The 27,464-nt window shown below is 41.9% G+C and overlaps 1 protein-coding gene across 4 annotated transcripts in view; it reads right to left on the minus strand.

The window, feature by feature from the left end:
• The window catches only part of EDRF1 (erythroid differentiation regulatory factor 1), a 33,785-nt gene extending 15,223 nt beyond the window's left edge, over positions 1 to 18,562 (minus strand). For 3 of the 4 annotated variants that reach the window (XR_011462729.1, XM_070363316.1, XM_005902863.3), the window contains exons 1-15: positions 18,348 to 18,562; positions 16,650 to 16,858; positions 14,636 to 14,702; positions 13,897 to 14,022; positions 12,711 to 12,835; positions 12,314 to 12,470; positions 9,228 to 9,329; positions 8,837 to 8,958; positions 8,014 to 8,125; positions 6,730 to 6,877; positions 6,532 to 6,640; positions 6,115 to 6,226; positions 4,607 to 4,867; positions 2,247 to 2,318; positions 1,575 to 1,725 (exon numbers count right to left, since the gene is read on the minus strand). Coding sequence is in view for 3 of the 4 variants with exons in the window: in XM_070363316.1 (XP_070219417.1) it covers positions 1,575 to 1,725; positions 2,247 to 2,318; positions 4,607 to 4,867; positions 6,115 to 6,226; positions 6,532 to 6,640; positions 6,730 to 6,877; positions 8,014 to 8,125; positions 8,837 to 8,958; positions 9,228 to 9,329; positions 12,314 to 12,470; positions 12,711 to 12,835; positions 13,897 to 14,022; positions 14,636 to 14,702; positions 16,650 to 16,858; positions 18,348 to 18,455 (1,981 nt within the window). In the remaining variant the exon portion in view is untranslated. The remainder of the gene's footprint in view (positions 1 to 1,574; positions 1,726 to 2,246; positions 2,319 to 4,606; positions 4,868 to 6,114; positions 6,227 to 6,531; positions 6,641 to 6,729; positions 6,878 to 8,013; positions 8,126 to 8,836; positions 8,959 to 9,227; positions 9,330 to 12,313; positions 12,471 to 12,710; positions 12,836 to 13,896; positions 14,023 to 14,635; positions 14,703 to 16,649; positions 16,859 to 18,347) is intronic. The other variant, XM_014480493.2, reaches the window with a different exon arrangement.
• Positions 18,563 to 27,464: the final 8,902 nt, after the last annotated feature.

Here is a 27,464-nt window from a genome sequence, read left to right on the forward strand (position 1 = left end):
ACACTGGAGTGGGTTGCCATTTCCTTCTCCAACGCATGAAAGTGAAAGGTGAAAGTGAAGTCGCTCAGTCGTGTCTGACTCTTAGCGACCCCATGGACTGCAGCCCACCAGGCTCCTCCATCCATGGGATTTTCCAGGCAAGGGTACTGGAGTGGGGTGCCGTTGCCTTCTCCGTCACTTTCCTAAAGCACAGCTTTAATCACAGTAGAACTCCTGTTCTAAACATTAAAATGGTTCCTCACCACTTATTATGTCATGCTCAGCATCTTCCAGGTTCAAGATTTCTTGTTTTTTTGATCAGCTCTAATGTTTGAGTCTTTCAAAATACAAATGAAAAGTATTTAAGGCTCTTTTATGGTTTTATTCATGCCTTTATTTCTTTTTCCTCTGCTACTGTATGCATTTTCGATGTGTGAGGCATTGTCAGAGAACCAAAGATGAGGTTCTACTCACAAGTGTATTTGTGTGTGTGTATAAAACCATTAAGCACAGCTGAGGATGACTAAGGCAGGCTTCAGGAAGTGCTTACAGGACAAAGCGGTGAGGGAACCAAGGAACTGTGACTCAGACAGAGGTGGTGAACACAGAGGCCTTAAACAAGAGCAGGATATTCAACAGTTGAGAGGGGGAGGAAGGAACAGACAGAAAAGGCATTTCAGAAGAGACAACAGCATGAAAAAAGCAGAGACAGGAGTCTCAATGCCGGTGTGTACAAGCTCAGACCTGCACACAGGAGGCACAACAAATGCTGGGGAGGTGAGTCCTGCCACACCCCACTTACGCTCATGAAGAGAAACCCTTTCAGAAAGCTCTTGGTACTATTTTAAACATACAGGCTTTCAAAATACTTTTAAAATTAGCTGGAAATTGGTTTCAAAAAAGGGAGCGGGGATAGGATTGGGAAAAGAAATACAACTTAGATTAAAATGAGAAACTCAGCACTTTTACTTTGAAGCCCACATGTTCCTTGTGAAGTGACGTCCTTGAACAGATCAATGCTTTGTGAGTACTCATGCAGCTTAGTCCAGTGCTGTGAGGGGAACAGGCTGCCGCTGCTCTGGTAGCGCTAGTCGCCACACGCACTGCTGTGAACACGTTACCTGCACTAACTCACTTAATCCATACAGCACCCCTTTAAAGGAGCACTGCTTTTGTCTCTACTTTGGGAGAGAAAACAAGGCTCAGCAAAGTCAAACAACCTGCCCCAGTGAAGCTGAGACCTGAAGCTGTGCGGTTTGGCTTCTAAGTCCTTGTGTTTAAGCCCTCAACTCCTCCTACTGAAGCAAGGCTTTCTCAGGAGAAGCCTAAGGGCTGAGGGCATTAGTTCCTCACAGCGGGTGACAGGAGGAGGCTGGTTCCTTACGCTCTTGTTAGAAATATCTACCAAGGATCGAAATCACCCTGCTTTATTTTACACTTGAATGAAACGATATCTTCCCCTACTTTCCTTTCATATGTATCCTTTATCTGAATTCCTTTCAATGAAGGCCTTAATTGACCCAAATCTGCTACTGATAAAAGTCCAGTACATTATTCCATTGAAATGGCCTTATTTGCACTTCAATTCAACTTACTTTTGTCCAAAAACAAGGCCATCTGCTTCTCTAGACCCTCAGGACCCCCTCTTGTGGATTCATCCTCATATTTTAATGGGATTGGGGTGTTGGGGTCAGCAGCAGGGAGGTCACTTTCTTTTTTGATGCTGCTGTCCACAGACTTTAAACCCTTTAAAAAAAAAGGAGAAATGTTTACATGTCACTGAACATCAACTGGAAATGAAATATAACACAGTATCTGGACAACCAGATACACTTAGGAGAATTTATATTTTGAAAACATACTTTAGAAACTATATTTGGCCTGAAAGTTAGGAAAAACTAATTTTCAATTCATGCTTTAAGGGGGAAAAATATCACAGTAGAATATCACTCAGAATAACATTTAGCTGATTCACTTTGCTGTACAGCAGAAACTAGCACAACATTGTACAGCACCTATACTCCCAATAAAAATTTATTTAAAAGAAGATTAACATGTAGACACCAATAAACAAGTGAGAAGGCAATGGCAACCCACTCCAGCGTTCTTGCCTGGAAAATCCAGGGACAGCGGAGCCTGGTGGGCTGCCATCTATGGGGTCGCACAGAGTCAGACACGACTGAAGCGACTCAGCAGCAGCAGACAAGTGCCATTTGCATGTCAAGTACAAGCTTTACTCAAACAATGAAGTCTAAACTAAAACTTACCTCCAGAACGTAGCTCAGCACAAGCCTACAGCGCTCTTCTGTGTCATGACAAACTGGAAACGCACAACTGGGCTTCAGAAACAAACGTTAAAAATTATTAACATGCTGCCAATACAACAAACTCCATCTCCCAGGAATTACTAAAATTCTGCAAATCAATAAATTTTGAACTTTTCTGTGTATTCAGCTTAGTGAGGTATCTGTTTCAAGGTTAATGAACTGTTTCAATTACACACTAATCTTGTTTTAATTGCAGAGTAAATGGATATAAGCATCAACAAAAATCTTGTTTAAAAAGATCTTCCAGTATATGTTGCTTTAAGTACTTAAAATTAAAAATATAATTCTATTACAACCAAAAAAGCAAGCAAGAAATGTTTTAAATAAATCTACATCTAATCCGATAGGTCAGCTCACCCCCAGCGAGCACTACTAATGCTTGCTAACACACAGTTCACAATATCAGCAGTTTAGCAATGTTAACCAGTACTGCCCACGGTCTCATGTATAATGTATACACTTAATTAGGAGCAGAGCCAGTTAATAACCTCTGCCTACTGAGTGATACGATGTGTAAGTAGTTCTGTGAGGCATTCCACTTGGTGAATCTTACAGGCTGGAATTACCGCTCTCATTATACAGAGAAGTAAACTCAGATGTTAGGTGTTGTGTTCAAGCTTGCAGTGAGTGAGTGCTGAGTCCGGGGCCCTGGAGCCACACTGTCTGTTCCCAGAAAGTACTGAGATACGGCAGAGCTAACACAAAAGACATGTTTATATGAATGCTATTTCTGAATGCTTTTGATATTGATACAAAGTACTCTGCTAAAAAAAAAAATCTGTAAACACACCACTCACCAAATGTAACTGCATTCTGTTGACGAAGCAGTTTCCCAAATAAGGTAACTTTTACAACCAATGATTTTGTTTACAGTAAGAAACATTTTTTTTTACTGTACTGGGAGTTGCTCAAGCTGCCAAGTGCACTAAAATTTAGATGGACAGTTAATGACTTTTTCCTGCGGTGATTTAGTCAAATATTTACTGAACACCAATTATGTGCTGTGGGCTTCCTAGGTGGCACAATGGTGGTGAATCCACCTGCCAGTGAGGGAGATGCAGGTTTGATCCCTGGGTCGGGAAGATCCTCTGGAGGAGGAAATGGCAACCCACTCCAATATTCTTGCCTGAAAAATCCCATGGACAAAGGGGTCATAGTCCATGGGGTTGCAAAGAGTCAGACATGACTGAGTGACTGAGCACACGTGCACTTTATGGGTTGTAGCCACGGAGATACAGGAGAGCCTATATTTCCAGGGAGCCCATACCTCCAGGGAGCCTGTATTTCAGTGATGGGACACAGACACACGGGAATTTCAGGTACAGATTACCAGCCCCATGAAGGAGAAAAAAACAGAGCATGTTTTATCTAGAGCAGTCAGGGAAGGTCTCCTAGAGGAGGTGACATTTCAATCAACTTAGAAAAAGCCAGCCACAAAAAGGTCTGGGGAAAGGGTAAGTTCCGAGCACACGTGACAACAGATGCACAGGCCCTCAGGTGGGCATGACTCTGAACGTGAGAGACAGAGAAGAAGGCAGTGGGGCTAAGGTAAACAAGAGGAGAAATGAAGAAGAGGTCAGAAGGACAGGCAATGTTTTGGAATGACAGAGAGATCCTCTAAAAACCTATTTGAATATAAAATTTCCATCTGAAAGTTAACATCAGAGCTTAAAGTAAGAGATTATCTATAAATACGACTGGAAAGTAGTAATAATTTGGAAAAATGAAACACTGTCTAGAAAAAATGGATGGTATGACAGTCAACGCGATCAACACCAACAGAAACCTAACGGGCAGGAAGCTGTTAGGGTCCACTGGGCCGTGAGCAGTCCCAGTGACCAGGGACATGTCCAACCCAGCTGACATGCCCACAGTCACTGAAAGGTACCGTCCTATGGCACAGGGACAAGGTACCAGGTCTCTTCACACATGGATCAACAAGCCGCCCATGCGCTCTGATTCTATGTTCACCAAGCCACAGATGCTGTCTCCCAGCAACACAGCAACTGGGAAGGGGCACCCTGAGGAGAGGGGGCTGCACACTGGTCACTGGAAAGAAAAATCTCCCACATGAAAATTAACATACTGACGTGTCATTTACACATCTGCCCACCGTCAGTTTACATGTGGGTCAGTGACCCTGCGACAATTATAAAACTGATTTTCAGATTTCATAGAGCTAATGATTATCAGATCCTATATCATGAAGGATTAGTTGAAGTAACGCCATCTTTTGAGAGGCTCACTGTACTCAATTAATTCCATTGATGAAATTTTAATGCAAATGTCAACATGCTTACCCTGATTTGATGAATGGATTTGTATTTTTCTGGAACGGACAGCTCTCCAACAGACTTAATTATAGCTACTGCTTTGTTATCGTCTGATGGGTCAGAGCTAGTGCTGTATGACCCGTTTTCATCGCTGTCTGGCATCTCCTCCTCCTCTTCACTGTAACTTTCATCAGAATTCTCATTTAATGGAGATTCTGAACTTTCTTCTTTTTTAGGTTCATCCAATTGAAAAAGTTCTGAAAGCATGTAATTGGCTGAAGCAATAATCTTACAAAAAGAAAAAAATATATTAGTGACTCACCAAAATTGAGCATTTTAAAACGAAATGAACTTTACTACTGTACTAAGAAATCTGAGGAGATCTGCAGACAGGCATACACACAGAAACATTCCTGATTCTAAGTACCAATGCTCTCAATGTACTGTAAAATCCTCATGGGTTGACATGTGTATTTCCTGAGACTATTCCCAGCCTTCTCTCTTAAGAAAAAATTACAACTGTGTTTCACTGGAGACAAATTTTCATATGTAAAGTGTCACAACTAAAATATTAGCAAGCCATCACTCTGTATCAACCAAGAAACTGGAATTTACCATACAATTTACAGTTCTAGGGGAAAAACCTCCATGAGCTTAATGAGCAAAAAGTCCAGAAATTTCTGGTTTCCCTTAAAATTAGCATTTACGTTATCAGCATTATTCTACTCTATTATTTAAGTAATTCTTTATCACAGACATGCAATAGCCTTAACACTATTTTCTAACTTACTAACCACCACCTTAATCTGCAGTTAGATATTTAATCCAAAAAGTGTTCTGCCACTTTTCTTTGAAACCAGTTTCTCTTGGTTTGGTCTCTGGGAAAATCTTTATCTCCAAATTGAATATGGCTACAATTAAAATTAACTTGACTCTTTTAAAAAAATCATAAATCATAATACTAAGTATCTTTTCTGACTTAAACAGGATACAACAACTAGCCTTACACTGAGACATACAATTATCAAGTTCAGACCACTGAGGTTTGTAATAAGGGTGATGTAAAACCACGGGGTGCAAGACTGAGGTTTTTAAAGAGATGATTTTATATACTGAGGTACAGAATGTGGACCTTATTCATGTAAATGGGTCTTTCAAGACAGACTATAAAATAGTTTTCCACTTTCTAACAATGAAAATACAAAGGAAAAATGGCACTACTTTGTTAAAATTATGTGAGTTCTAAATTTATGGAACAAAATCTGGCAAAATCAATTTTAATATATTTGATTCAATAAACACAAAATATTTCAATATGTAACGTGTACACATGTGCACACACACAGACTCTTCAAAATTCAGTGTGTGTTTTCCATTTAAAGCACATCTCAGTTCAGATTAGGCACAACATGTGGTGACTGGTTAGCAAACCAGATCAGGCAGTTACAGACTATGCATTAGGTGGCGTTAATGTCTAGGCAACCATTCTCTATCAGAATGCCAAAATTCTTTTAGAGGGCGTATATTAATCTTACTTGAGGATGTCTGCTTTTGTCCAGCAATTTAACACAATTCAGAAGCAGGGTTCGAACCGTCCCATAGTGTTTCTTATTTTGATTCTTCTTCATCATCATGTTGCAAGCAACCCTAAAAGGAGTTTATATCAACTTTACTGCCCATTCATCATTTTCTCCAGACTCAAGTCTAGGCATGCTCTTCTTTCCTTCCAGCAGAATAAGGGCATAAGAAACAACAAAACATTGCGTTTTACACCCCTGCTCTTTTCCCTTTTCCTATTTATTTTGCAACAGTATATAGATGTATATACATACACATTTTTTAAACTATGAAAATCTAAAAGGTATTTAAAACCTTGGCATAGATAGTGAGGCCATATACTTAAAACTTTTAAATAAGGCTACTTCTTCATCTTAACTACTTAAAGCACTCACTTATATAAAAGAATAGCCACTGGCATTGTGAATGGATTTTGGTATTTGTCTTCAGTTTCTTCACAAAGAGTAGTGAGATCGTAGAGCTTCACTATATCACTGCCACTTGCTGGGAAGAAAACAAAACAAAAAACCAAATAAACCTCATTTTACAGTTGCCAATCAAATCAATGATTACTCATTGAAACATTAGCTTACCTTTAAATAGCCAATAGGTATGTCCTTCCTTGGTACAATTAGATTTTAAAAATGATAAAATATTTTGTGCAATGTCTTTTATGACTTTAGTAGAAAAATTAGAGTTTTCCAAATTGGGAATTTCTTCTGTCTTTATCATTTCATACTTCTATAAAACAGAGAAAAGACAGTTTGAGAAAACCTGCACAGCAACACTTCTCTTATTAAAGAGAGACCACATGTATAAGTCCTGCAATTAGAGACCTTCGCAGCATGAGAGTTTAAGGCACTGGTTCTCGGTCTTTTTTCTGCTCTAATACTCTGAAGGAATCTGACCCGTCCTTGCCAGCAATGTGGTGGTTTACCACAGGAATAACTCTTAAGGGAGAGTCATCACCATACTTTGAACCACAGACTTAGGCACATCTCATTTCTGTCCCAACCACAGAATAAGTTGTACTGTACACTTTCTTCCATTCTACCCTCATGGTTTTCAACTGGGAAGGTGATAAATCAAGGTAGACTTCACCCAGTAAGCTTTCTCAAAATACGTTTTTGGCTTTTTCTTTTCCCAGACACCAGAGTCACCTGGGCAGGATCTCCAGTGCACACTGCTTTTCCTTTGAGTTCTGGACTATTCCTTTAAAGAAATGGAGCACGGGGGTGGGGAGGGATGGGGTGTATGTGGAGGACAGGCTGCAAGGCTATCACCATCACAATCTCTAAAGTGCCTCCTCATTTTTTTTCTAGCTTGTCTCCGGCTCGCACTTCCCTAAATGCCTCTGAGCATATTTTCTGAAATACTCTATAAGACTAGAAACTGCAATTCAATTGGAAAACAGACCAGGTCAAAACAGAAGCGACCACACCCTTCTCTGGTCATCCAGACTCGCTATCTACTTTATGCAGTTACTGCTGGGCCCTTCCTCAACATTCTGCATCAAGTATTCTTATCTGTACACCAAATAGCAGTACACGATAATGAACACACACCTTCACTGTTCAGACACTTTGAAGTAATTACTATGGGTGCTTGCCTTAAAATTACAGTTCTCCAGCTAAAAATGTAGATTTTAGAATATTTATGACCTGCTCACAAATTACCTATAAGTTAAACTCCTGTAACATCTAGAATTCTGACAGCACCAACTCAAATGTAATAGCACTCTAATTTCAGTTTAGCCGTAGTTATCTTCCTTGCCAAAATATACCTTACTCAAGAGTGTTAAACACTTTAGTGAGGTACTTTCTGCCCCAGTCTGTAGTTGAGAGAGTATTTCAAAAGTCACACTGTATCAGGCTTACCTGTACAATTCCATTTACATGAAAACACATGACAAGCTCTGGCACGTTGCATATCAGGTTGTCCAACCAATAGTCAATTCCAGTAAGCACATTAATTGGTTTGTTGTTATCCCTAAAAACACATTTCTGGTGTTATTTGATTAATGAAAATGTTCCATTACAAATCATCTGAGACTTACTTCCCTCATTAGAATGTTTTAATCTGTCCTCCCTAGTTGGAGAATGCCATTTATGCTTCTCTTCTGATGAGACATGCATACGCAGCTCATGGGGTATGTTGTGCTTCACATCTTCCCATAAGCTTTGCTTGGACTCCTAACGGGTGTCCGTAAGAGCTTTCAGGAGCAACAGGAGGAACTACGACACAGATGACTGGGAGCCTACTGCACAGTCCTCACACAAACTGCAGTGAAGACTGACCAGCACACATCACAGCGCCCAAGTCAGAACTCACACAGGGTAGACGATGTGAACACGTACAACTGGAACATTAAAAAATGCTTACAAGCAGTTAACAGGAAGCTGGTAAACCACCTTCTTAACTGGTTAAATAAACTGTACTCTATTCTCACAAGTTGTAGATTCAGACCTAAGACTCAGTCAGTACAGCAGGTCTCTGACTCCACTACTGAGGACTAGAGTGAAAAGCCAGCCACAGGGTTTTCAGCACTTGCGCAAACACTCCTTCCGTACTGTGGCCATTTCAACTGGTGCAGGAAGGAGGGAAGTGAAAAAAAAAAAAACTAGAAAAAGGAAAGGATGCCAAAATAAGCAGGTGAAAGCAAACTGGAACACGATTCTAAAGGAACATAATTCTCGTTACCTGAGACGTAAGCTGACTGCTGGATATCGGCCGCCTCCAAAGATAGGCATGTTGGAGCCAACTAACATGTGTATGTCTTCAAACGTCCACAAAATATTCCGAACAAAATCATTTTTAAGACCCTTTGATTTGAAATAAAATAGAAAGATTATATAATAAACAGGGGATCTGTAATCTCCCCCCATGAGCCACAAAAAGACTAGAAGAAGGAAAAGACAAAGAAAAGATAAATGAAGCCACAGTGCGAGAAGATCACAGAGATGCTTAGGAAGAGATTTTTAGGATCAAGTGGATTTTTTTTCCCCTATAAATTCCAATTTAAGACTAGCTCTTAGATGACGAAGTAGACTGGGGATGTGGTGTCTCGACTTGGACCCCACAGAGAGCATACCTGACTGTTCTCCCCGTCATTGAATAAAGGAGTCAGGTTTTGTTCTTTAGGCGCTGAGGCCACATGCCCCACTATGTATGAGGGTTCAAGAGGCTCACTTCCCTGTGAAAAGTGCAAGGACAGGAGTGATTCTGCTGTCATAACTTCTTACAGATGGCCTACTGTTAAAGAGTATCACCCACACATCAAGGCATACAGCTCAAACTTGCTCTTGTAAATTACAGCTGATATGAATCATTACCTCTCCTCACGGGGTGCATACTTCAGTTCCTAATTGTCAGTCACTATAATAAGCTAAACACATTTGAGATCTTACTTAGATCAAGACTAAAGATTTATTTTAAGCTTTCCAAGCTTTTTTTCCTCTTTTTTGGGGTGCACTGAACAGGACTGCTCTTTCAAAGCCTATTCCATCACTACTGGATTAAAAATTTCCTAAGAAACCTCAGCCATATTTTTGTGACACTGGTCATCAGAACAGTCCTCAGTTTCACACAATCTAATGTGTTTTTCACAGAAGTCTAGTCTCTGGGGTACTTGGTGGAAAATTCCCAGAGTCAGATCTGAAAAACACTGTTTACAAGGATTTGCTTTTGGAGAGTAACAAAGATTATCACCATAAAAGGCTCCTGAGAGGTCCTGCACTGGAAAAACCTACATGACCTCTATATAATCCATTAGTCCCAAATTTATTTGATCTTGTAACACTTTTTATTCTTATTACAGATTATTCTTATTATTCTTATAATTATCTGTGGAATATATTTTGGAAAAGACATAGGAAGAGGAACCTTTGACGTAGTAAACGCGTCCACTGATTTTCCAACCATTAGGGCAGCTGCCATTAAAAACCATTAAGAAACATTAAACCAAGATGAGCAAGCATATGTGTGTGTACCTGTGAGCATATGTGTGTGTTGCTTATTCCTATTTGTGTGCTAATAAGCTTAGCACCAGTTTTCAAAGAAAGTAAATATGAGGTAAGCAGCGGGAGATCTCCAGTGCTTTTGCATGTCTTCTTTGCAAAGGTCCTTAAAGAATTTCAATCATGTACGCTATTGTTTATTTATACAGACAAGTTATTGACCTATGGATCAATTCCCAAAATTATATTTGCCACGTATTGCTTTAGTGGGATTTATAGGTTTCTAGGTTATAATGTTCTTAATAAAAGTTTGGCTCCAAGGCCAGACCAGAGAACTACTTAAACTCTATTATTGCTTAACATGGGCCTCAAACTTGCCGATTTAGTCTTGGGAGCAAGAATTCATGAATTGAAGTTTAGAGATTTATATATGTCACAGAAACCATTCTGTAAAAGATTATTTGTAGGCAGGGTAGCTCTGCTTAGGGATATGCCATTGCCCAGACAACTTGACTGCTCATAGGGCAGTCTAAATGTGTAGAATATACAGACACAGTGGAGTACTGCTGTGAGAACAGGCCTCTGATCAGAAAGACCAGGGTTTAAACCCTAGCTTGAACTTCACCAGCTGTGTGACCACAGACAAACATCTACTTTTTATGAGCTTTATTTACTTATTTGTAAAACAATACCATCAACATAATACATATGCAGCTAAAAGGATGAAAAATACACACGCCATACATGGCATAACGTATGTGGCATAAGAAGCATTAAATAGATTCCAGTCACTTCTTCCACAGGCAAGTCTATAGATTCTCAAAAGCCTCCAAAGTTTTTCAAAGTAACCTTTAAAGGACAGAATGATAAGGCTGATACAGGGGAGATGGGCAGCAGGACTAGAATTTTCATTATGTGGTCTTTTTATAATGTGTGTGTTTTGAAGTTAAAGAATACTAAATAATTTTTTAAAAACTCCTTCAGTAAAGTATAATCACATATTTTGCTGTTGGCCAGTCGCTAAGTCATGTCTAACTCTTTGCGAGCCCATGGACTATAGCTCACCAGACTCCTCAGTCCTCCACTATCTCCCAGAGTTTGCTTAAATTCATGTCCATTGAGTCGGTGATGCTGTCTAACCATATAATCAAATCAGAAAAGTACATAAATTATACAGAATACAGTATAATGACTAATTAGAAAACAAATTATCCATGTAACCACCACCCAAGTCATGACACAGAACCCTGCCAACACCCAGCACCCATGCCCCTTCTCATTTCTATGTTAATAACTTCCCTACCTCCTGGGTTATCACTATGTGGACTTGGATGCTAATTACTCCCTTATGCTTCCTTACAGTGTTCCCAACTCTGGAAAAAAATTAAGTTCACTACACAGTTCAGTGAGGCATCTCTATCTGAAAACCTACTAAATCAAAATCAGGTTAAAGGTATTTTGTCTCCTATGACCTTATAATTTGCGAGGACAGAAACAATCTAATAATGAACGTTCAGTGTGTGAGAGCACATAGTCAGAGGAGAAATGCAATTTACCAAGTTACCTCAAGCTTGTCAATTTTCCTAAAAATAAACATGCACCATTTACATCTATGGAGTTACTTGACACACAATAAGGACAAAAACAAATGAATAGTAAGAAGAAACCAAAAATATGAGATAAAACCAAAAATATGAGATAAAAGAGGTCACAGTCCATTCTCTCTTCTTTCTAAAAGCTTTATAACGTTAATGTAGGTTAAGTCTTAGCAACTCCACTGGGAAAATGTGCAGAGCTATTTCAGGACTAACAAATCCAACTGTAAGTTAAGGTAGAAGGCTAGTATTTAAATTACAAACAGGCCTGTGAGTCTCAATATCTGAAAGGCACTTAATATTTCCACAGTTTAAATACACCATATCTCCTTATGACTACGAGGAGATAAATCAGTATTGATAAACATATTAATAAGCTATTTTAAATGTGGTTAAAACTTTAAAAAATATCTTTGAATTATTTCTTGAAAAAAATCTGATCTAGCCATCCATAATAACCCTTGTAAATTCCATACTGAAAAACTAAAAAAAGGACTTTTTGTACCTGTGAAGACATAAATTGATAGAATATTTTTTATTCCTATTTCTCTATTTTTTATTCATAGGATAATTGGCTTTGTCTCCTTAAATGATTTTGCTGAATTAGCATCTAAGCAATGTCTAACCTGACTGGAAGCACTGGGATCTTCAGAGACTGAAGAAGGCATTTCAAAGGGGGCAGGCCATGAAGCCCCATCTGAATCATTGGTCTGATCAGAGCTGGACGACTCCTGCTGTTCTGTGGCAGACGGGACAGGCTGAGCAGCTCCATCGCCATTGATACTGGCCAAATCAGAAGCAAAAAAAAACCACATTGTTACTTAAGCTAACTTTATGTAACAGCCCACCAGTTTTAAAAAACTAGATTCTATAACCAAGCATAAATCTCATTAAAAAAAGGAATACAGGACAAATGTCAACAATAACAGTAGCCAAAAAATTGCCTTTACTGGCTTCAAATTAAGTTTTATATCAGAATTTCATTTTTTCTCTTCAAATAAAAATAAACAAATAGCTAAGTACCTGTAATACAAAAACTTCGAAAGAATAGCCTTCTGATACCAGTGTTCTTTGCTTTTTTTCTTCCTCTGCCATTTCTGATCAATAAGTCTTTGATAAAACTCTTTTAACCATGTCCAATCACCAGTCTGGTAACATAAGAAATTGATAATTAGTGCCTGGGATAAGTCCCACTATGCACAAAGCATTAAAATTATCTGTGTGTTTATAAGCTGCAAGGAAGCAGGGCTGTGATTCTTAAGACTGCCCAGTGGCTAACACATACAGACTGAACTGAACTGTGATCTTTACAAACAGAAAAACATTTACTATAAATGTCAGTTTAAATCACTGTAACTTCTTTTCCTTTATCAAAGCATTGCAAGAATATTCTTTAAGAGTCGTCTATGGGAGTGAGTGGCAAGACCATGAACTATTTGCAATGAAGAACTTTGTAACAACAAGGTAAATACAGAAATGTAGAGTCAGCTTTCAGAAGCTGCAGCATTATTACATTTTACAAAATAATGGTGACTCCCCTCCTAGTTCGGTTAGTAAAGGATCCACCTGCAATGCAGGAGACCTGGGTTCAATTCCTGGGTGGGGAAGATCCCCTGGAGAAGGAAATGGCAACCCACTCCAGTATTCTTGCCTGGAGAATCCAATGGACAGAGGAGCCTGGCGGGCTACAGTCCATGGGGTCCAAGAGTCAGACACAACTGAGCGACTAAACCACCACCACAAAAAAACGGTGCAAGACAACAGTCATTTACCACACACAATTTGAGAAGCTCTGCTTAAAGAGAACCAATTAATTCTGACATAACTACATATTCAGAGGAATAATTTGCTAAACATTTTTCACATTTCCTGGCAGCCATGTTTCGTGACAATCTATTTAATACAGACATGAAAGGATTTTTCAAAAATTTAACCAGTCCCTTAAACTTCATATTTTTCATAACTTTCTTCACTTCACCCTTTTACTTATAAGAATTCTGGCTACTGGTATCAATAAAATAAGTTTCTCTACTATTCTCTTTTCTACCTTTTTCTTTATTAAGGCTTTTTAATCTTCAGTTAAACTTTTCATTTCTCGGTTGAAGCACTCAACCACGTTTTCACTTTGTCCTTTCTTTGAAACAAAATCACATTTCTAGTGCCCAAAGTTGTTAAAACAGTGCTTTTCTTGTTATTTCTCAAGAATTACCTGAGATGATCTCATAAAGAGTTCCTGGATATCTAACTCGTCTAACAAGAGAGTCCTTCCTATGCGGTGCACAGCCATGCTCACGTGTGATTTGCTGTAGGGAATCTTCAGAAGCTTTTTTATGTTCTTAAAAAATACAAAAGGAAAAACAGTTTAGAAACACCTTTGCGGTATGATCTGGAATCTTTCAAATTTAACTTCACTCAGTTTTAAAGCATAATAAACCTTATTTCCTTAAGTTCATATAAATTGTACCTTAAGGAACTACCTATAAACCCATGGAAGACAGAGCTTAAAACCAGAATCACCCACACTTTACCAGTCTCCGTGTGTTAATGTCAATGACAAAGATTTACTTTTACATGATGGACTTTCATAAAGTATATACAGGTCACACTGTTGCAGTGACCCAAGCTTTTAGCATCTCAGAAAAAACTGGCCAACTAAGCATCAACAGATTTTACTACAAGTATCGTATCTATTTTTCAACCAGCAACATTACATAACCCAACACTGTAACTGCTATCATTAAAATACAGCCATCAATACCACTGCCAGTATTTTGTGAGTTGTTCCCTCCTCTTTGAGAAATGATGCAGTGTTACTTTAATAAAAAAGGTGTTCAATAATCAGACAGTTGTAGCTTATTTCATCACTAATTTTTCCAGGCTGCAGAAAAGAGCAGGCTATAAATCCCCAGCACAAACATCCCAATTATAGTCGCAAAGAGGATACTTACTTCAGAGTCAGAGACAACATCCACATCGTTTCCCACTGAATCAATAAAGTCGTATGCCATCCCAAAACTAACGGAGAAAACAAAGGCCACAAAAGTCACGTTCATGGTGGGGCAGGTGGTGTTGTAACAGAATACTATATTTCAGCACTTCTTGGATACACATTTTCCACACTCTGACATCTCTGAAAACAGTATGCCTATCACCATTACAGTTGGCTAGTTTTTCCTTCTTAGTGGTACATAAAATAATGGGGTCACTTAACAGATATAGAAGATAAGACTTGTGGTTGCCATGAAGGAGTGCAGTGGGGGAGGGACAGACTGAAGTTTAGGATTAACAGATACAAACTATTATATACAGGATGGATAAACAACAAGGTCCTACTGTATAGCACAAGGGACTATATTCAATACTCTATGATAAACCATAATGGAAAAGAATATGAAAAAGAATATACATACATGTATATATACATATAACTGAATCACTACTGTACACCAGAAACCAACACATTATAAGCCAACCATATTTTTAAAAATTTTGTTAAAACAAATAAAAATGGGACAACTTAAAATCAATGGCATCTTAAATTTGATACAAGACAGAAATACAACAGTAATAGAAGCAATAATAGAAAATATTTAGAATAAAAACAATTACAATCATTTTTATTTTTGTAGTCACGAAATCTAAAAAAATATGCAATGGAGAACAGTCAGTTTGAGTTATTCTTTTTAGATGGGGAGACAAGAAAAACAACAGCAGAAACATTTATAAGGATTTTAGTCTCTGGGATCATGTTCCCAGTGATATACACTAGTACTGTTTTAAAAAATGTATTTGAGAAAAAAATGCACACAACACCAATTCAACCACAAGGAGAAAAAATAGCTCACTGAGCACCAAACGTGTGCCAGGTACCACGTGAGGCACATCTATAATCTGCAAGTGTGAAAAGCAGCTGCCGTCACCGTTTTTCAGTGAGGAGGTGGCAGAGTCAGAACACTCTTTTAGGACTGCCTCACTTCAAAGTATGCTGATGATTTACCACATGGGCTGGGCAAGCTCTTAACCTGTCCAAGCCTCACTTTTCTGAAGGAAAGTTAACAGCACCAAATTCAAAAGGTGTATTTTGAATGAATGAAACGAGATAAGCACATAAAGTACTCAGCAGTGTCTGTACACTGTCAATATAATTGTCAGCCAAATCACTTAATAACATTTAATTCTGCTTTATTAAGCCATTTTTCTAAAAGAAGACATGCAAACTATTTGCAATTTTTTTGATAGTATAAATAATGCTACATACAAGCAACATTTTGCAAACATTAACTTTTACCTCCTGAGGCATCAGGATAATTTCCAAATCACTGGCACGTAAGGTATTACTATATTTATGGCTCCTGCTGTATGTTATGTGGAAGTACTTTAGGTTCAATCACTGAGAGGGAGAAAGGGAAGCCCCCACATTAAAAGGTCAACAAGAATATGGACATCAGTACATTCTTCTCTGTAAGACCCAGGCTTCTTTCTCAGCCTTAAATACCACCAGCAAAATTTCCAGCAACTGTCTAAGTCAAGGGTATATATCTAAACATGCTGTGTTTTTACATCACTGTTGTTTCAGACCAGATAATCCACCACCATTTAATGAAAAATTCCACAGAACAGGTTAGGCAGTTTTAAGGGTTTTCCCCCTGAGACTCCATATTCACATAATCAAAAGGTATGAAAACTGGCTAAAATGAAACTAGTTAATTGAATTTTAGTGGTCAAAATTCATCTTTGTTAATAGCGATGCAGACTTGAAGGAAGCATATGCAATTGATATCTTCATATTTTAACAAAATCCTATTATTGTGAAAAAGCATAATGAAAGTCAAATATAATCTTTTTCTAAAGTGAAGTCTTGGCATGTTGATGAGCATTATAAATTACGCTGAAAAGCAAGTCTTAAGAGTTTTAAGGTGGAGGGTTGAGGAACAGGTAAAAATGTCATTAATTAATATTTACCTGGAAAATGGCTTGCTTTTCCTACTATTGCCAAGAATGGTAGTTCCTGCCGGTCCTAGCTTGGCACTCTCTCGTAACCAGTTGGCAGGTGGGAGTTTCAAGTCTGTTTTCTCTTCGAGGCGTGCAAATGCCGTCCGAGGAGGGGCAGAAGAGTATTTCACCACAGCTCGGCTCTTCACTTCATTGCCTCCGAGAAATAAAGCTGATCCCTGATTAACATGTTAAATGAAACTTTAATGTATATTACTAGGAATCAAAAAAAAAAATCCCATCTTAATAATAATAATTGAAAAACCCTACCACATCAGGCTTACAAGAATATGCTACATGTTACTAGCAGCAGTTGATAAATGGGAGCATAAATATGTACAATTTACTTAGTTCTTTTTCACATAATTTCAAAGAGAAAAGATGAGTCAAGGAGTATCATGGTTATGGTTATTAGCTAGGAAACAGGCCATTCAAACTGTCTTTTAAAACATTCATAAGGGCAGAAGCAGAAACCAGGGAGTAAACAGTACCACAGTAACTAAACGCAAAGTGTAATAAAACCTCTGTTCAATATTAAACATGTATTTTAATTTCAATAGCATGCATCATTTAGGAAGTGATTTGTGGTAATATCTGGGCCTTCTTCGTTTCTAAGTGTTTAGTAATTCACTGGTCAGTCTATTACACAAATACTCTGAATGTCTAACTTCACATCAAGGCAAGTCACTGGGGGATCTGCAGATTTCACCCACATACCTCCAAGAAGGCTCAGGGTCAGAGTTAACTCTTCCAACCTTCTCTCACACAGTCCCTTTTCAGCCAGGCAAACACTTTGCGCCCTTCAAATACTAGCTCAGTCCCATCTCAGTGAGCACACTCTCTGTCCTCCTCCAGCTCTGCAAGGCTGGGTCAGTTTTGGAGCCACTTGTGGTGTTGAAGAAGACTCTCAAGAGTCCCTTGGGACTGCAAGGAGATCCAACCAGTCCATCCCAGAGGAAATCAGTTCTGAATATTCATTGGAAGGACTGATGCTGAAGCTGAAACTCCAATACTCTGGCCATCTGATGAGAAGAACTGACTCACTGGAAAAGACCCTGATGCTGGGAAAGACTGAAGGTGGGAGGAGAAGGGGACGACTGAGGATGAGACGGTTGGATGGCATCACCAACTCCATGGACGTGAGTTTGAGCAAACTCCGGGAGTTGGTGATGGACAGGGAGGCCTGGCCTGCTGCAGTCCATGGGGTCGCAAAGAGTCGGACACAACTGAGCGGCTGAACTGAACTGATTCCTACCTGCGCTCATCGAGAGAAGGGATCGTGTCAAACTCACCTGTGGGCTGGCATGGGCTGGGAAGCCAGGGTCGCTTTTGACACGCATGACTTGCATGGTAAATATGTGAGTCGACAGGCACACGGACTTTGTTTCCTTAGGAGGCCCGTAGGGAAGACTTACATGGTAAATACCTGAGTACCTGTCCAGAGGCACACGGACTTTGCCTCCTCAAGGGGCTCGTCGGGATGACTTGCATGGTAAATACCTGAGTACCTGTCCACAGGCACAAGGACTTTCTTTCCTCAGGGGGCCCGTCGGGGAGGCGTGGAGAAGGCTCCACCAGCCGCCGGGCACCATGACATCCCTCCCGGGCCGAGCCGACCCACAGCCACCCGCGGGAGCCCTGCAGGTCCCGCCCCCAGGGAGGACTCACCTGTGCAGAAGGTTCCTCAGACTCCCCTTGGGACAGGAGGCTGAGCCCTCCCCGAGCAGCGGCCCCGGCCGGCGGAGTCTCGGCCCCGGCCTCCTTAGAGTCCGCCATCACCTCGTTCCAGGGGAGGCCAGGCGAAGCTCGACCCGAGGAGCCGAGACGGATACCTAGGGCCCAGAGGCGCCGCCGCAGACAGCGGAGGGAGCGGTAGCGAGGCCCCGCACTTCCGGCCTCTGACAGGAAGAACGAGAGCGGACGCGTTCAAATCTCGCGAGCTTTGTGCCGGAGGCCCGGCCCCGCCTTCCCCGGTGGCGGCCACCTTCGCGGAGGCGGTAGGGCTGGGGGCGGGAACTGTAGTGCGCCTGCGCCTGTCAAAGGCTCTTCGGAAACTAGGTCTCGCGGTAATGACTCCCAGGCTCCACCCCTTGCACGCCGGTCCTCTTTGTTGGCAAACAGTCCTTGGGACTTGGGCTCGGGGTAGAGTCGGGGTCTCCCCTGTCCCTCTCTGAGTTTGGGCGGGGAAAAGCTGCCGTAGGTGTAACCAGCGGCTCCTGTTACGTAAAGCAGTGTAGCGGTAGCCCTCTTCCCTCCCCAGCTTCCAGTGCGCCCCACCCCTCGGCTTCCCGGCGGTCTCGCAGGCCCAGGAAGGGAAAGACGTGCCCGGGTGAGGGGCTGTCCACAGAGTCAAGCCATCCTGGACTTGGCGTCCTGTCCGCGCATCACAATGCGTGCATGGGCCTCGCGGGCCCGAGTGCGGAGAGAGAGGCGTAAAGGAGGCCCTCCGCCTTAGCTGAGGGGAGGAGACGGATTTCAGAGGAGGTGGCTCCCCCACCCCTACCCCCGCCAAGGTATAGTTTGCTGCTTAGTGACTTAGTGGAGCATTTACGGAGAGCCCGCTTATTTATCGCGCCCCAGGGATCTCAGTTCTGTTCAGTGGCTTAGTCGTGTGCGACTCGTTGCAACCTTGTGGACTGCAGCACGCCAGGCCTCCTGCCTATCACCAACTCCCGGAGCCTACTCAAACTCATGTCCATCCAGTGGGTGATGCCATCCAACCATCTCATCCTCTGTAGTCCCCTTCTCCTCCCACATTCAATCTTTCTCAACATCAGGGTCTTTTCCAATGAGTCAGTTCTTCTCATCAGGTGGCCACATCAGGCTGTAGCTCCATTTAACTACATTTGATAGGGTAGATATTGAGTGTTCCCTCATAGCTCAGTTGGTAAAGAATCTGCCCACAATGCAGGAGACCTGGGTTCAATTTCTGGGTTGGGAAGATCCCTAGAGGAGGAAACGGCAACCCACTCCAGTACTCTTGCCTGGAAAATCCCATGGATGGAGAAGCCTGGAAGGCTGCAGTCCATGGGGTCGCTGAGGGTCAGACACGACTGAGCGACTTCACTTTCACTTTTCACTTTCATGCATTGGAGAAGGAAATGGCAACTCACTCCAGTGTCCTTGCCTGGAGAATCCCAGAGACTGGGGAGCCTGGTGGGCTGCCATCTGTGGGGACGTCCGACTCGCACAGAGTCGGACACGACTGACGTGACTCAGCAACAGCAGCAAGTTGACTATAAATGTTTAACGTTAGAATGGTTAAGTCTACTTTTGGTACATAACGTCATTAACTTGTGCAAAAATTCACTTATTTTTCAAGAACATGTAAACTCCAAAGGCTCTGTTAAAGGTGCCTGTACTATAAAATTGTGCATGATGTTAAGTGAGAAAAAGAATCTAAAGCACACCTGTGATAAGATCTCGATTTTACAAACATATCTATTTCTGTGTCAATGTCAATAAAAATGTATCTCTGAGGGGTAAAATTAAGTAATTTAATATTCTTTAAAGCTTCATTTTCCTATTTTTCTTTCCTATTATGCATTATTTTATAGTAAAACATCATTTCATTAAGCTTTTATACATACATAATTTATCATCTGCTCCTGCTAAATCGCTTCAGTCATGTCTGACTCCTAGTGACCCCATGGACTGCAGCCCACCAGGCTCCTCCATCGGTGGGATTTGCCAGGCAAGAGTACTGGAGTGGGTTGCCATTGCCTTAATTTATCATCTAATGATCCTTACATTCTGTTGTTTTATTATATAGTTCTGTGTTTGTAAGAAGGGATTTCCTGAGGTAACTGTAATTCTTTCTTTAAGGCTCACATATATTGCATGCCTCTTGAAAACTACCCTGGAGAAGGAAAAGACTGCTGCTGCTGCTGCTAAGTCGCTTCAGTCATGTCCGACTCTGTGTGACCCCATAGACGGCAGCCCACCAGGCTCCCCCGTCCCTGGGATTCTCCAAGCAAGAACATGGGAGTGGGTTGCCATTTCCTTCTCCAATGAATGAAAGTGAAAGGAGAAAGTGAAGTCACTCAGTCGTGTCCGACTCTTCGAGACCCCATGAACTGCAGCCTACCAGGCTCCTCCATCCATGGGATTTTCCAGGCAAAAGTACTGGAGTGGGTTGCCATTGCCTTCTCCTAAGGGAAAGGCTACCCACTCCAGTATTCTTGCCTGGAGAATCCCCATGGACAGAGGAGCTTAGCGGACTTCAGTCCATGGGGTCGCAAAGAGTCAGACATGACTGAGCGACTAAGTACTTGAGAGCTAAGTGTCTGAACCCTTGTTGATGATGCCTAGAGAGAAAATGTGCTGTAAACAGCCTGTGAAAAGGCAAAGAATCAAACAGAGAGAGCCAGGAACTCAGCACAGAGAGAGTCAGCAGCAGAGGGGATCGTGAGAGCCGGCTTCGGGCTGGGGGAACTGAGGATGCCCAGGAACTGTTTGTGGAGGGAAACCTGAGGAGGGACCAGGTTTCTGGGGTCTCTTAACGGGACAGGACTAGAGAGGTTTAGGTACTAAAAGAGGAGGATCCCTGATGGCTGGTTCTAAGTGCTTATTATTTTCTTTTCCTGCTTCGAAAATGTTTATGTGCTTTGGGTTTAAGTTATTATCGTTTTTAATGTGTGTGATTGAAATATAATGTGGGAAAACCTGGACCCTAACTTCCAGAACTTGACATTTTGAGACATGTACATTCATTGTTATGTTTTCGCAGTGTCTGCCTTCCCCTCCTTCCCTGCCCCCAGCGGCCAGCTCCTCCAAGTGTGCTTCATCCTCTGTGGCCTGCTCTGCCCTGCAGGAGCTGCATCCTGGACCTTGGCTTCATCCTCTGTGGCCCGCTCTGCCCTTCAGGAGCTGCATCCTGGACCTTGGCTTCATCCTCTGTGGCCCGCTCTGCCCTTCAGGAGCTGCATCCTGGACCTTGGCTTCATCCTCTGTGGCCCGCTCTGCCCTTCAGGAGCTGCATCCTGGACCTTGGCTTCATCCTCTGTGGCCCGCTCTGCCCTGCAGGAGCTGCATCCTGGACCTTGGCTTCATCCTCTGTGGCCCGCTCTGCCCTGCAGGAGCTGCATCCTGGACCTTGGCTTCATCCTCTGTGGCCCGCTCTGCCCTGCAGGAGCTGCATCCTGGGCCTTGGCTTCATCCTCTGTGGCCCGCTCTGCCCTGCAGGAGCTGCATCCTGGACCTTGGCTTCATCCTCTGTGGCCCGCTCTGCCCTGCAGGAGCTGCATCCTGGACCTTGGCTTCATCCTCTGTGGCCCGCTCTGCCCTGCAGGAGCTGCATCCTGGACCTTGGCTTCATCCTCTGTGGCCCGCTCTGCCCTGCAGGAGCTGCATCCTGGGCCTTGTAACCAGTCAGCACTCTCACCTGTTTCCCTGCCTCCCCAGTGCCTGATGCCATCACCACTCAAGAGACGTTGCTGCTTCAGCGAGTTGTCCCATAAATCTGTGACTGCTGGTGATTTTCCTTTGCCTGGAATACCTTTCCCTTCCTCACCTGGCTAATTTATTCCTAAAGACTCTCCGTCGCATGTGTCATCCCTAATAAGTCTCTCCTGACACCTCGCTCCCTCTCCTTATCTTATGGGGTTTGTTCCTGAAACTTGTATGCAGCTTTATCTGGCACTTTCCCCTTTACAGAAAAATTGTTATTTTTGGTGTTTCTTTAGTCACTAGGTCGTGTCCAACTCTTTGCAACCCCATGGACTGTAGCCCACCAGGCTCCTCTGTCCATGGAATTCTCCAGGCAAGAATACTGGGGTGGGTTGCCATTTTCTCCTCCAGGGGATCTTCCCAACCCAGGGCAGACAGATGCTATACCACTGAACCACTAGGGAAGCCTATAGAAAAATTACTTATTTGTATCTGCCTCCCTTGCTGACTGAGCTCCTCGATAATGTCCTGTCTGATCATCTCTGTTTTACAAGTACCAGAGCAGCATCAGCCCATGAAAGTGTTTTAGCCCTTAAGCTAATGCAGATCAAATGACTGGTGCCAACAGGCTTTTAAAATGCTTATCGAAATGTTTCAGACATAAAAACCTTGTTGGCTCCAAGATATATATAATATCGCAGAAAAAAGCTAAAAATGTTAATGAATGTGTGTCTCCAATATATTGCAGTGTCAATGTCCTTAATTACTAAAGTTAGTATTCACACAGTTTGTTCCATTCTAGAATAATTGGTGCATTAGATTTTCTCTGCTTATAAAAATCCTCCCGGCCCATATGATGATTTCAGAGACATGTCAGTCATAAACTCATTTAGTTACTTGTGGGACACAGTATTTACCAAAGCAAAATTAGAAGTCTTTCACCAGGTTTTTACAGTTATATGTGAGGCAGGTGTGCCTATGGCCCTAGGGATTCCCGAACAGCTGTGCCTACACAGGAAAATTCCAGGGAGCTCTGAGACAGGGCTTGGGTCCTTCTGTTTGCCAAGGGCCCCTCCGTGACCTAGTGTCTTACACCTCCGCAGCCTCACGTTGTCCGTTGCCTCCTGGACCTTGGAAGGCCCTGATTTTCTGACTTCCACTCCTGGACTTTGAGCTGGAAGAGGATGTGAGATGTCTGAGTCAGTCTCATTCCTCTTTAGATGACAGCAGTGCCATCCAGAAAGGAGAATAGAATTGACCCACTGAACATCATGCAAAGCTAGTGTAAATAGCAAAGGCAGGACCAGGTCTCTGAGTACTAGTACTGTTAGCCTCTAAAAACGTTAAATTGCAAACACCAGCCAGTGGAATGTTAATTTGCTTTAGAATCACCTGAGGAACTTAAGTGAGCAGATCCTCTACCATCTCCAGATTCTAAGATGGTATCACTGGGGCAGTGCTGAGCCATCTGTGTTTTTAGTGAGTTTCTAGCATCTGACCACCTTGCCCCGCAGACCACACCTTAGAACAGCAATCTCCTAAAATAATTCCCTGGGGTACAGGAAAAACTATGGCTTCTGTTTTGTTGGTTTGTGTTTTTTAATCTGAAGAGTAAGGGCAAACAATTCAGAGGACAGATGAGCCTGGCAGGCTATAGTCCATGGGGTCACAAAGAGTCAGACATGATAGTGACTATCACTTACTCACAAACCTTACTATTATGGGCTTCCCTGGTGGCTCAGTGGTAAAGAATCCACTTGCCAATGCAGGAGATGAAGGTTTGATCCCTGGCTGGGGAAGATCTCCTGGAGAAGGAAATGACACCCCCCCTGGGAAATCCCATGGACAGAGGAGCCTGGCAGGCTATGGTCTCTGGGGTCACAAAAGAGTTGAACACGACTTAGCAACTGGATAACAACAACAAAGCCTTACTATTAATATATTTAATATACAAGTTGACACAGTTGGCCTTCCTTGGGCTGTGGTCAGCTGCTGTACCAGTCCAGTAAAATTGGGTTTGCAGCCAAACCAAACAATCCCCAAACATCAGTGACTTACAGCCAAGGATGCCAGATAAAACAAATTTCAGATAAACAGTGAAAAAAAAATGGGGTGAGAATGCCCAAATATTTAGTGGAGGCGTCCCGTGTGACGTTTGGGACATGCTTTCTCTAGGCCAGGTAGTTTTTGCTCGAGGACCCAGGCTGATGAAGCAACCTGGACCCGAGCTCTGCCAGTGGGAGTGGCAGAGAAACAGATTGGTAGACCATCAACTAGCTCCTGAAGCACCTGCTCAGAAGTCACAAACATCCCCGCCACTCACTTTTTTTGGCCAAAATGATACATTTTGGCAAGCTTAGCATCTGGGTGGAGGTAAAGACTAATGGTCCACAGAGGAGGGTCATTGGGTGTCCGTGGACCATTGTGCAGTCTACTGTGGCGTATGGTGGCTTGGGCGGGCCACTTGATGCCATCACATGGTAAAATTTGGTGACAAGGCCTTTAGGAGAGGCTTTTCAGAGTGTTGTGATAAGGTGAGGGGTGACCTTGAAAATCTCATGTACCACACAGAGATCACAGAATTTATTGTGGCAAAATACTTAAAAATCAAGTTTGACAATCGTTTTTTGGCAAAAAATATTTCACATTTCCTCATCTTTTCCATGATGACTAGTAGCTGTCATGAGGGTGCTGTAGGAGAGTTTCACAAAAATAAACAGACTTAACCTCTTCCTTCAAGATAACAGTGATGTTTTAACAATGAGTGAAAAAGTCATTGGTTTTCAAAAGAACTGAATCTCATGGAGACAGCATTTTTGAAAACAGAGGTTTGCAAATCTTTCCAATGTTTGTGATTTTGTTGCTGAAAATGACATTAAAAAAAACTAATACCAGCACAGAACTTACAAACTGAAATTTCTCCCGTCTTTAAAAAAAATCTCCTAAATGAAGAGTTTTTGGATCCATATTTTAATTGTTTTCTTTGATACTGCTAGTTGGCCTGCTCACAACACACAGACTGATCTCCTTGTCTCCAACTGATCTGTTTACCCCAAAATGTGCCTGTAAGATTCACTATTCCCAGCTGCCAGCAGGGTTTTCCCTCTCTCCTCTCTTTTACACATCCTGTTTTTAATTGTGTTCCATGACGACAGTCAATTGACCTTTCTTCTTATGCACAAGTAAATGAAGTGCATGTGAAACAACTGGCTAATATTTCTGAATTATTCCTTGACATTATATAATTGGCTTTTAAAAGGAAGATTGATAGACTTCAGAGAAGCTGGAAATTTAGCCAGATTTCAGTTAAAACCTTTGCATAACTTGTGGATACATCTGAAATGAGCAGTTTGACTTGCTAAGACATGGGATTCTTCCTAGTTTACTTATCTCCTGAGATATTTTAAGTGATGACAGCCCTTAAAGCCAAGTTTCAAAATAAACTGAACCTTAGGACACTTCAAATTGTTATGTCACAAAGTTTTCAGCCAAGAGTCACAAAAATAAACCTATCTGACCACTTCACTCTCTTTAAAAAAATGTTAGGGAGAACAGAACTATTAAATAGTTTGCAGTCACTAAATAAAATTATTATTATTTTTTAGACTTTGAACATTTTCTACTTTTGTTTTATGCTAATGTATTACTGCTGCTGCTGCTGCTGCTAAGTCGCTTCAGTCATGTCCGACTCTGTGCGACCCCGTAGACGGCAGCCCACCAGGCTCCGCCATCCCTGGGATTCCCCAGGCAAGAACACTGGAGTGGGTTGCCATTTCCTTCTCCAATGCATGAAAGTGAGAAATGAAAGGGAAGTCGCACTGCTAGTATATTATTTGCAAATAAATTTATATACATATATGGGGGCTACATGTTCAGAATTTTTTTTAATTAATATAGTGTATGATAAGAAAATTTAGAGCCTTCCCTGACGGTCTAGTACTTAGGACTCCAGACTTGCACTACAGGGGGCGCAGGTTCAACCCCTGGTCAGGGAACTAAGATCTCACATACTGCTTGGCTTGGCAAAAAAAAAGTGAGAGAGAAATCTACATTTTAAAAGGCTTATTGACTATGCCAAAGCCTTTGACTGTGTGGATCACAATAAACTGTGGAAAATTCTGAAAGAGATGGGAATACCAGACCACCTGACCTGCCTCTTGAGAAATCTGTATGCAGGTCAGGAAGCAACAGTTAGAACTGGACAGGGAACAACAGACTGGTTCCAAATAGGAAAAGGAGTATGTCAAGGCTGTATATTGTCACTCTGCTTATTTAGCTTATATGCAGAGTACATCATGAGAAACGCTGGACTGGAAAAAACACAAGCTGGAATCAAGATTGGCAGGAGAAATATCAATAACTTCAGATATGCAGATGACACCACCCTTATGGCAGAAAGTGAAGAGGAACTAAAAAGCCTCTTGATGAAAGGGAAAGTGGAGAGTGAAAAAGTTGGCTTAAAGCTCAACATTCAGAAAATGAAGATCATGGCATCTGGTCCCATCACTTCATGGGAAATAGATGGGGAAACAGTGGAAACAGTGTCAGACTTTATTTTTTTGGGCTCCAAAATCACTGCAGATGGTGACTGCAGCCATGAAATTAAAAGATGCTTGCTCCTTGGAAGGAAAGTTATGACCAACCTAGATAGCATATTCAAAAGCAGAGATATTATTTTGCTAACAAAGGTCCGTCTAGTCAAGGCTATGGTTTTTCCTGTGGTCATGTATGGATGTGAGAGTTGGACTGTGAAGAAGGCTGAGAGCCGAAGAATTGATGCTTTTGAACTGTGGTGTTAGAGAAGACTCTTGAGAGTCCCTTGGACTACAAGGTGATCCAACCAGTCCATTCTGAAGGAGATCAGCCCTGGGATTTCTTTGGAAGAGATGATGCTAAAGCTGAAACTCCAGTACTTTGGTGACCTCATGTGAAGAGTTGACTCATTGGAAAAGACTCTGATGCTGGGAGGGATTAGGGGCAGGAGGAGAAGGGGACGACAGAGGATGAGATGGCTGGATGGCATCACTGACTCGATGGACGTGAGTCTGGGTGAACTCCGGGAGTTGGTGATGGACAGGGAGGCCTGGTGTACTGCTGTTCATGGGGTTACAAAGAGTCGGACACAACTGAGCAACTGAACTGAACCGAACTGAATTGATAGACCACTGCTTTTAGAACCAAAAGTTGCATACTAGCTACTCTTTAGCTCAAGAACAGTTATCAATCAAGCAATAATCTGTATTTTCCTTTACACTTTAATTTGACCGGTAGAAAATTTTTAGAGTCGGACACGACTGAGCAACTGGACTGAACTGAACTGAAGGTAACGCAAACCTTGTTGTGCAATTGATCAGTGTGATAGCAAGGCTAACTCTTGGTTACAACTACAGGATACCT

The sequence above is a fragment of the Bos mutus genome, chromosome 26, assembly GCF_027580195.1.
Source record: "Bos mutus isolate GX-2022 chromosome 26, NWIPB_WYAK_1.1, whole genome shotgun sequence".
Lineage (NCBI taxonomy): Eukaryota > Metazoa > Chordata > Mammalia > Artiodactyla > Bovidae > Bos > Bos mutus.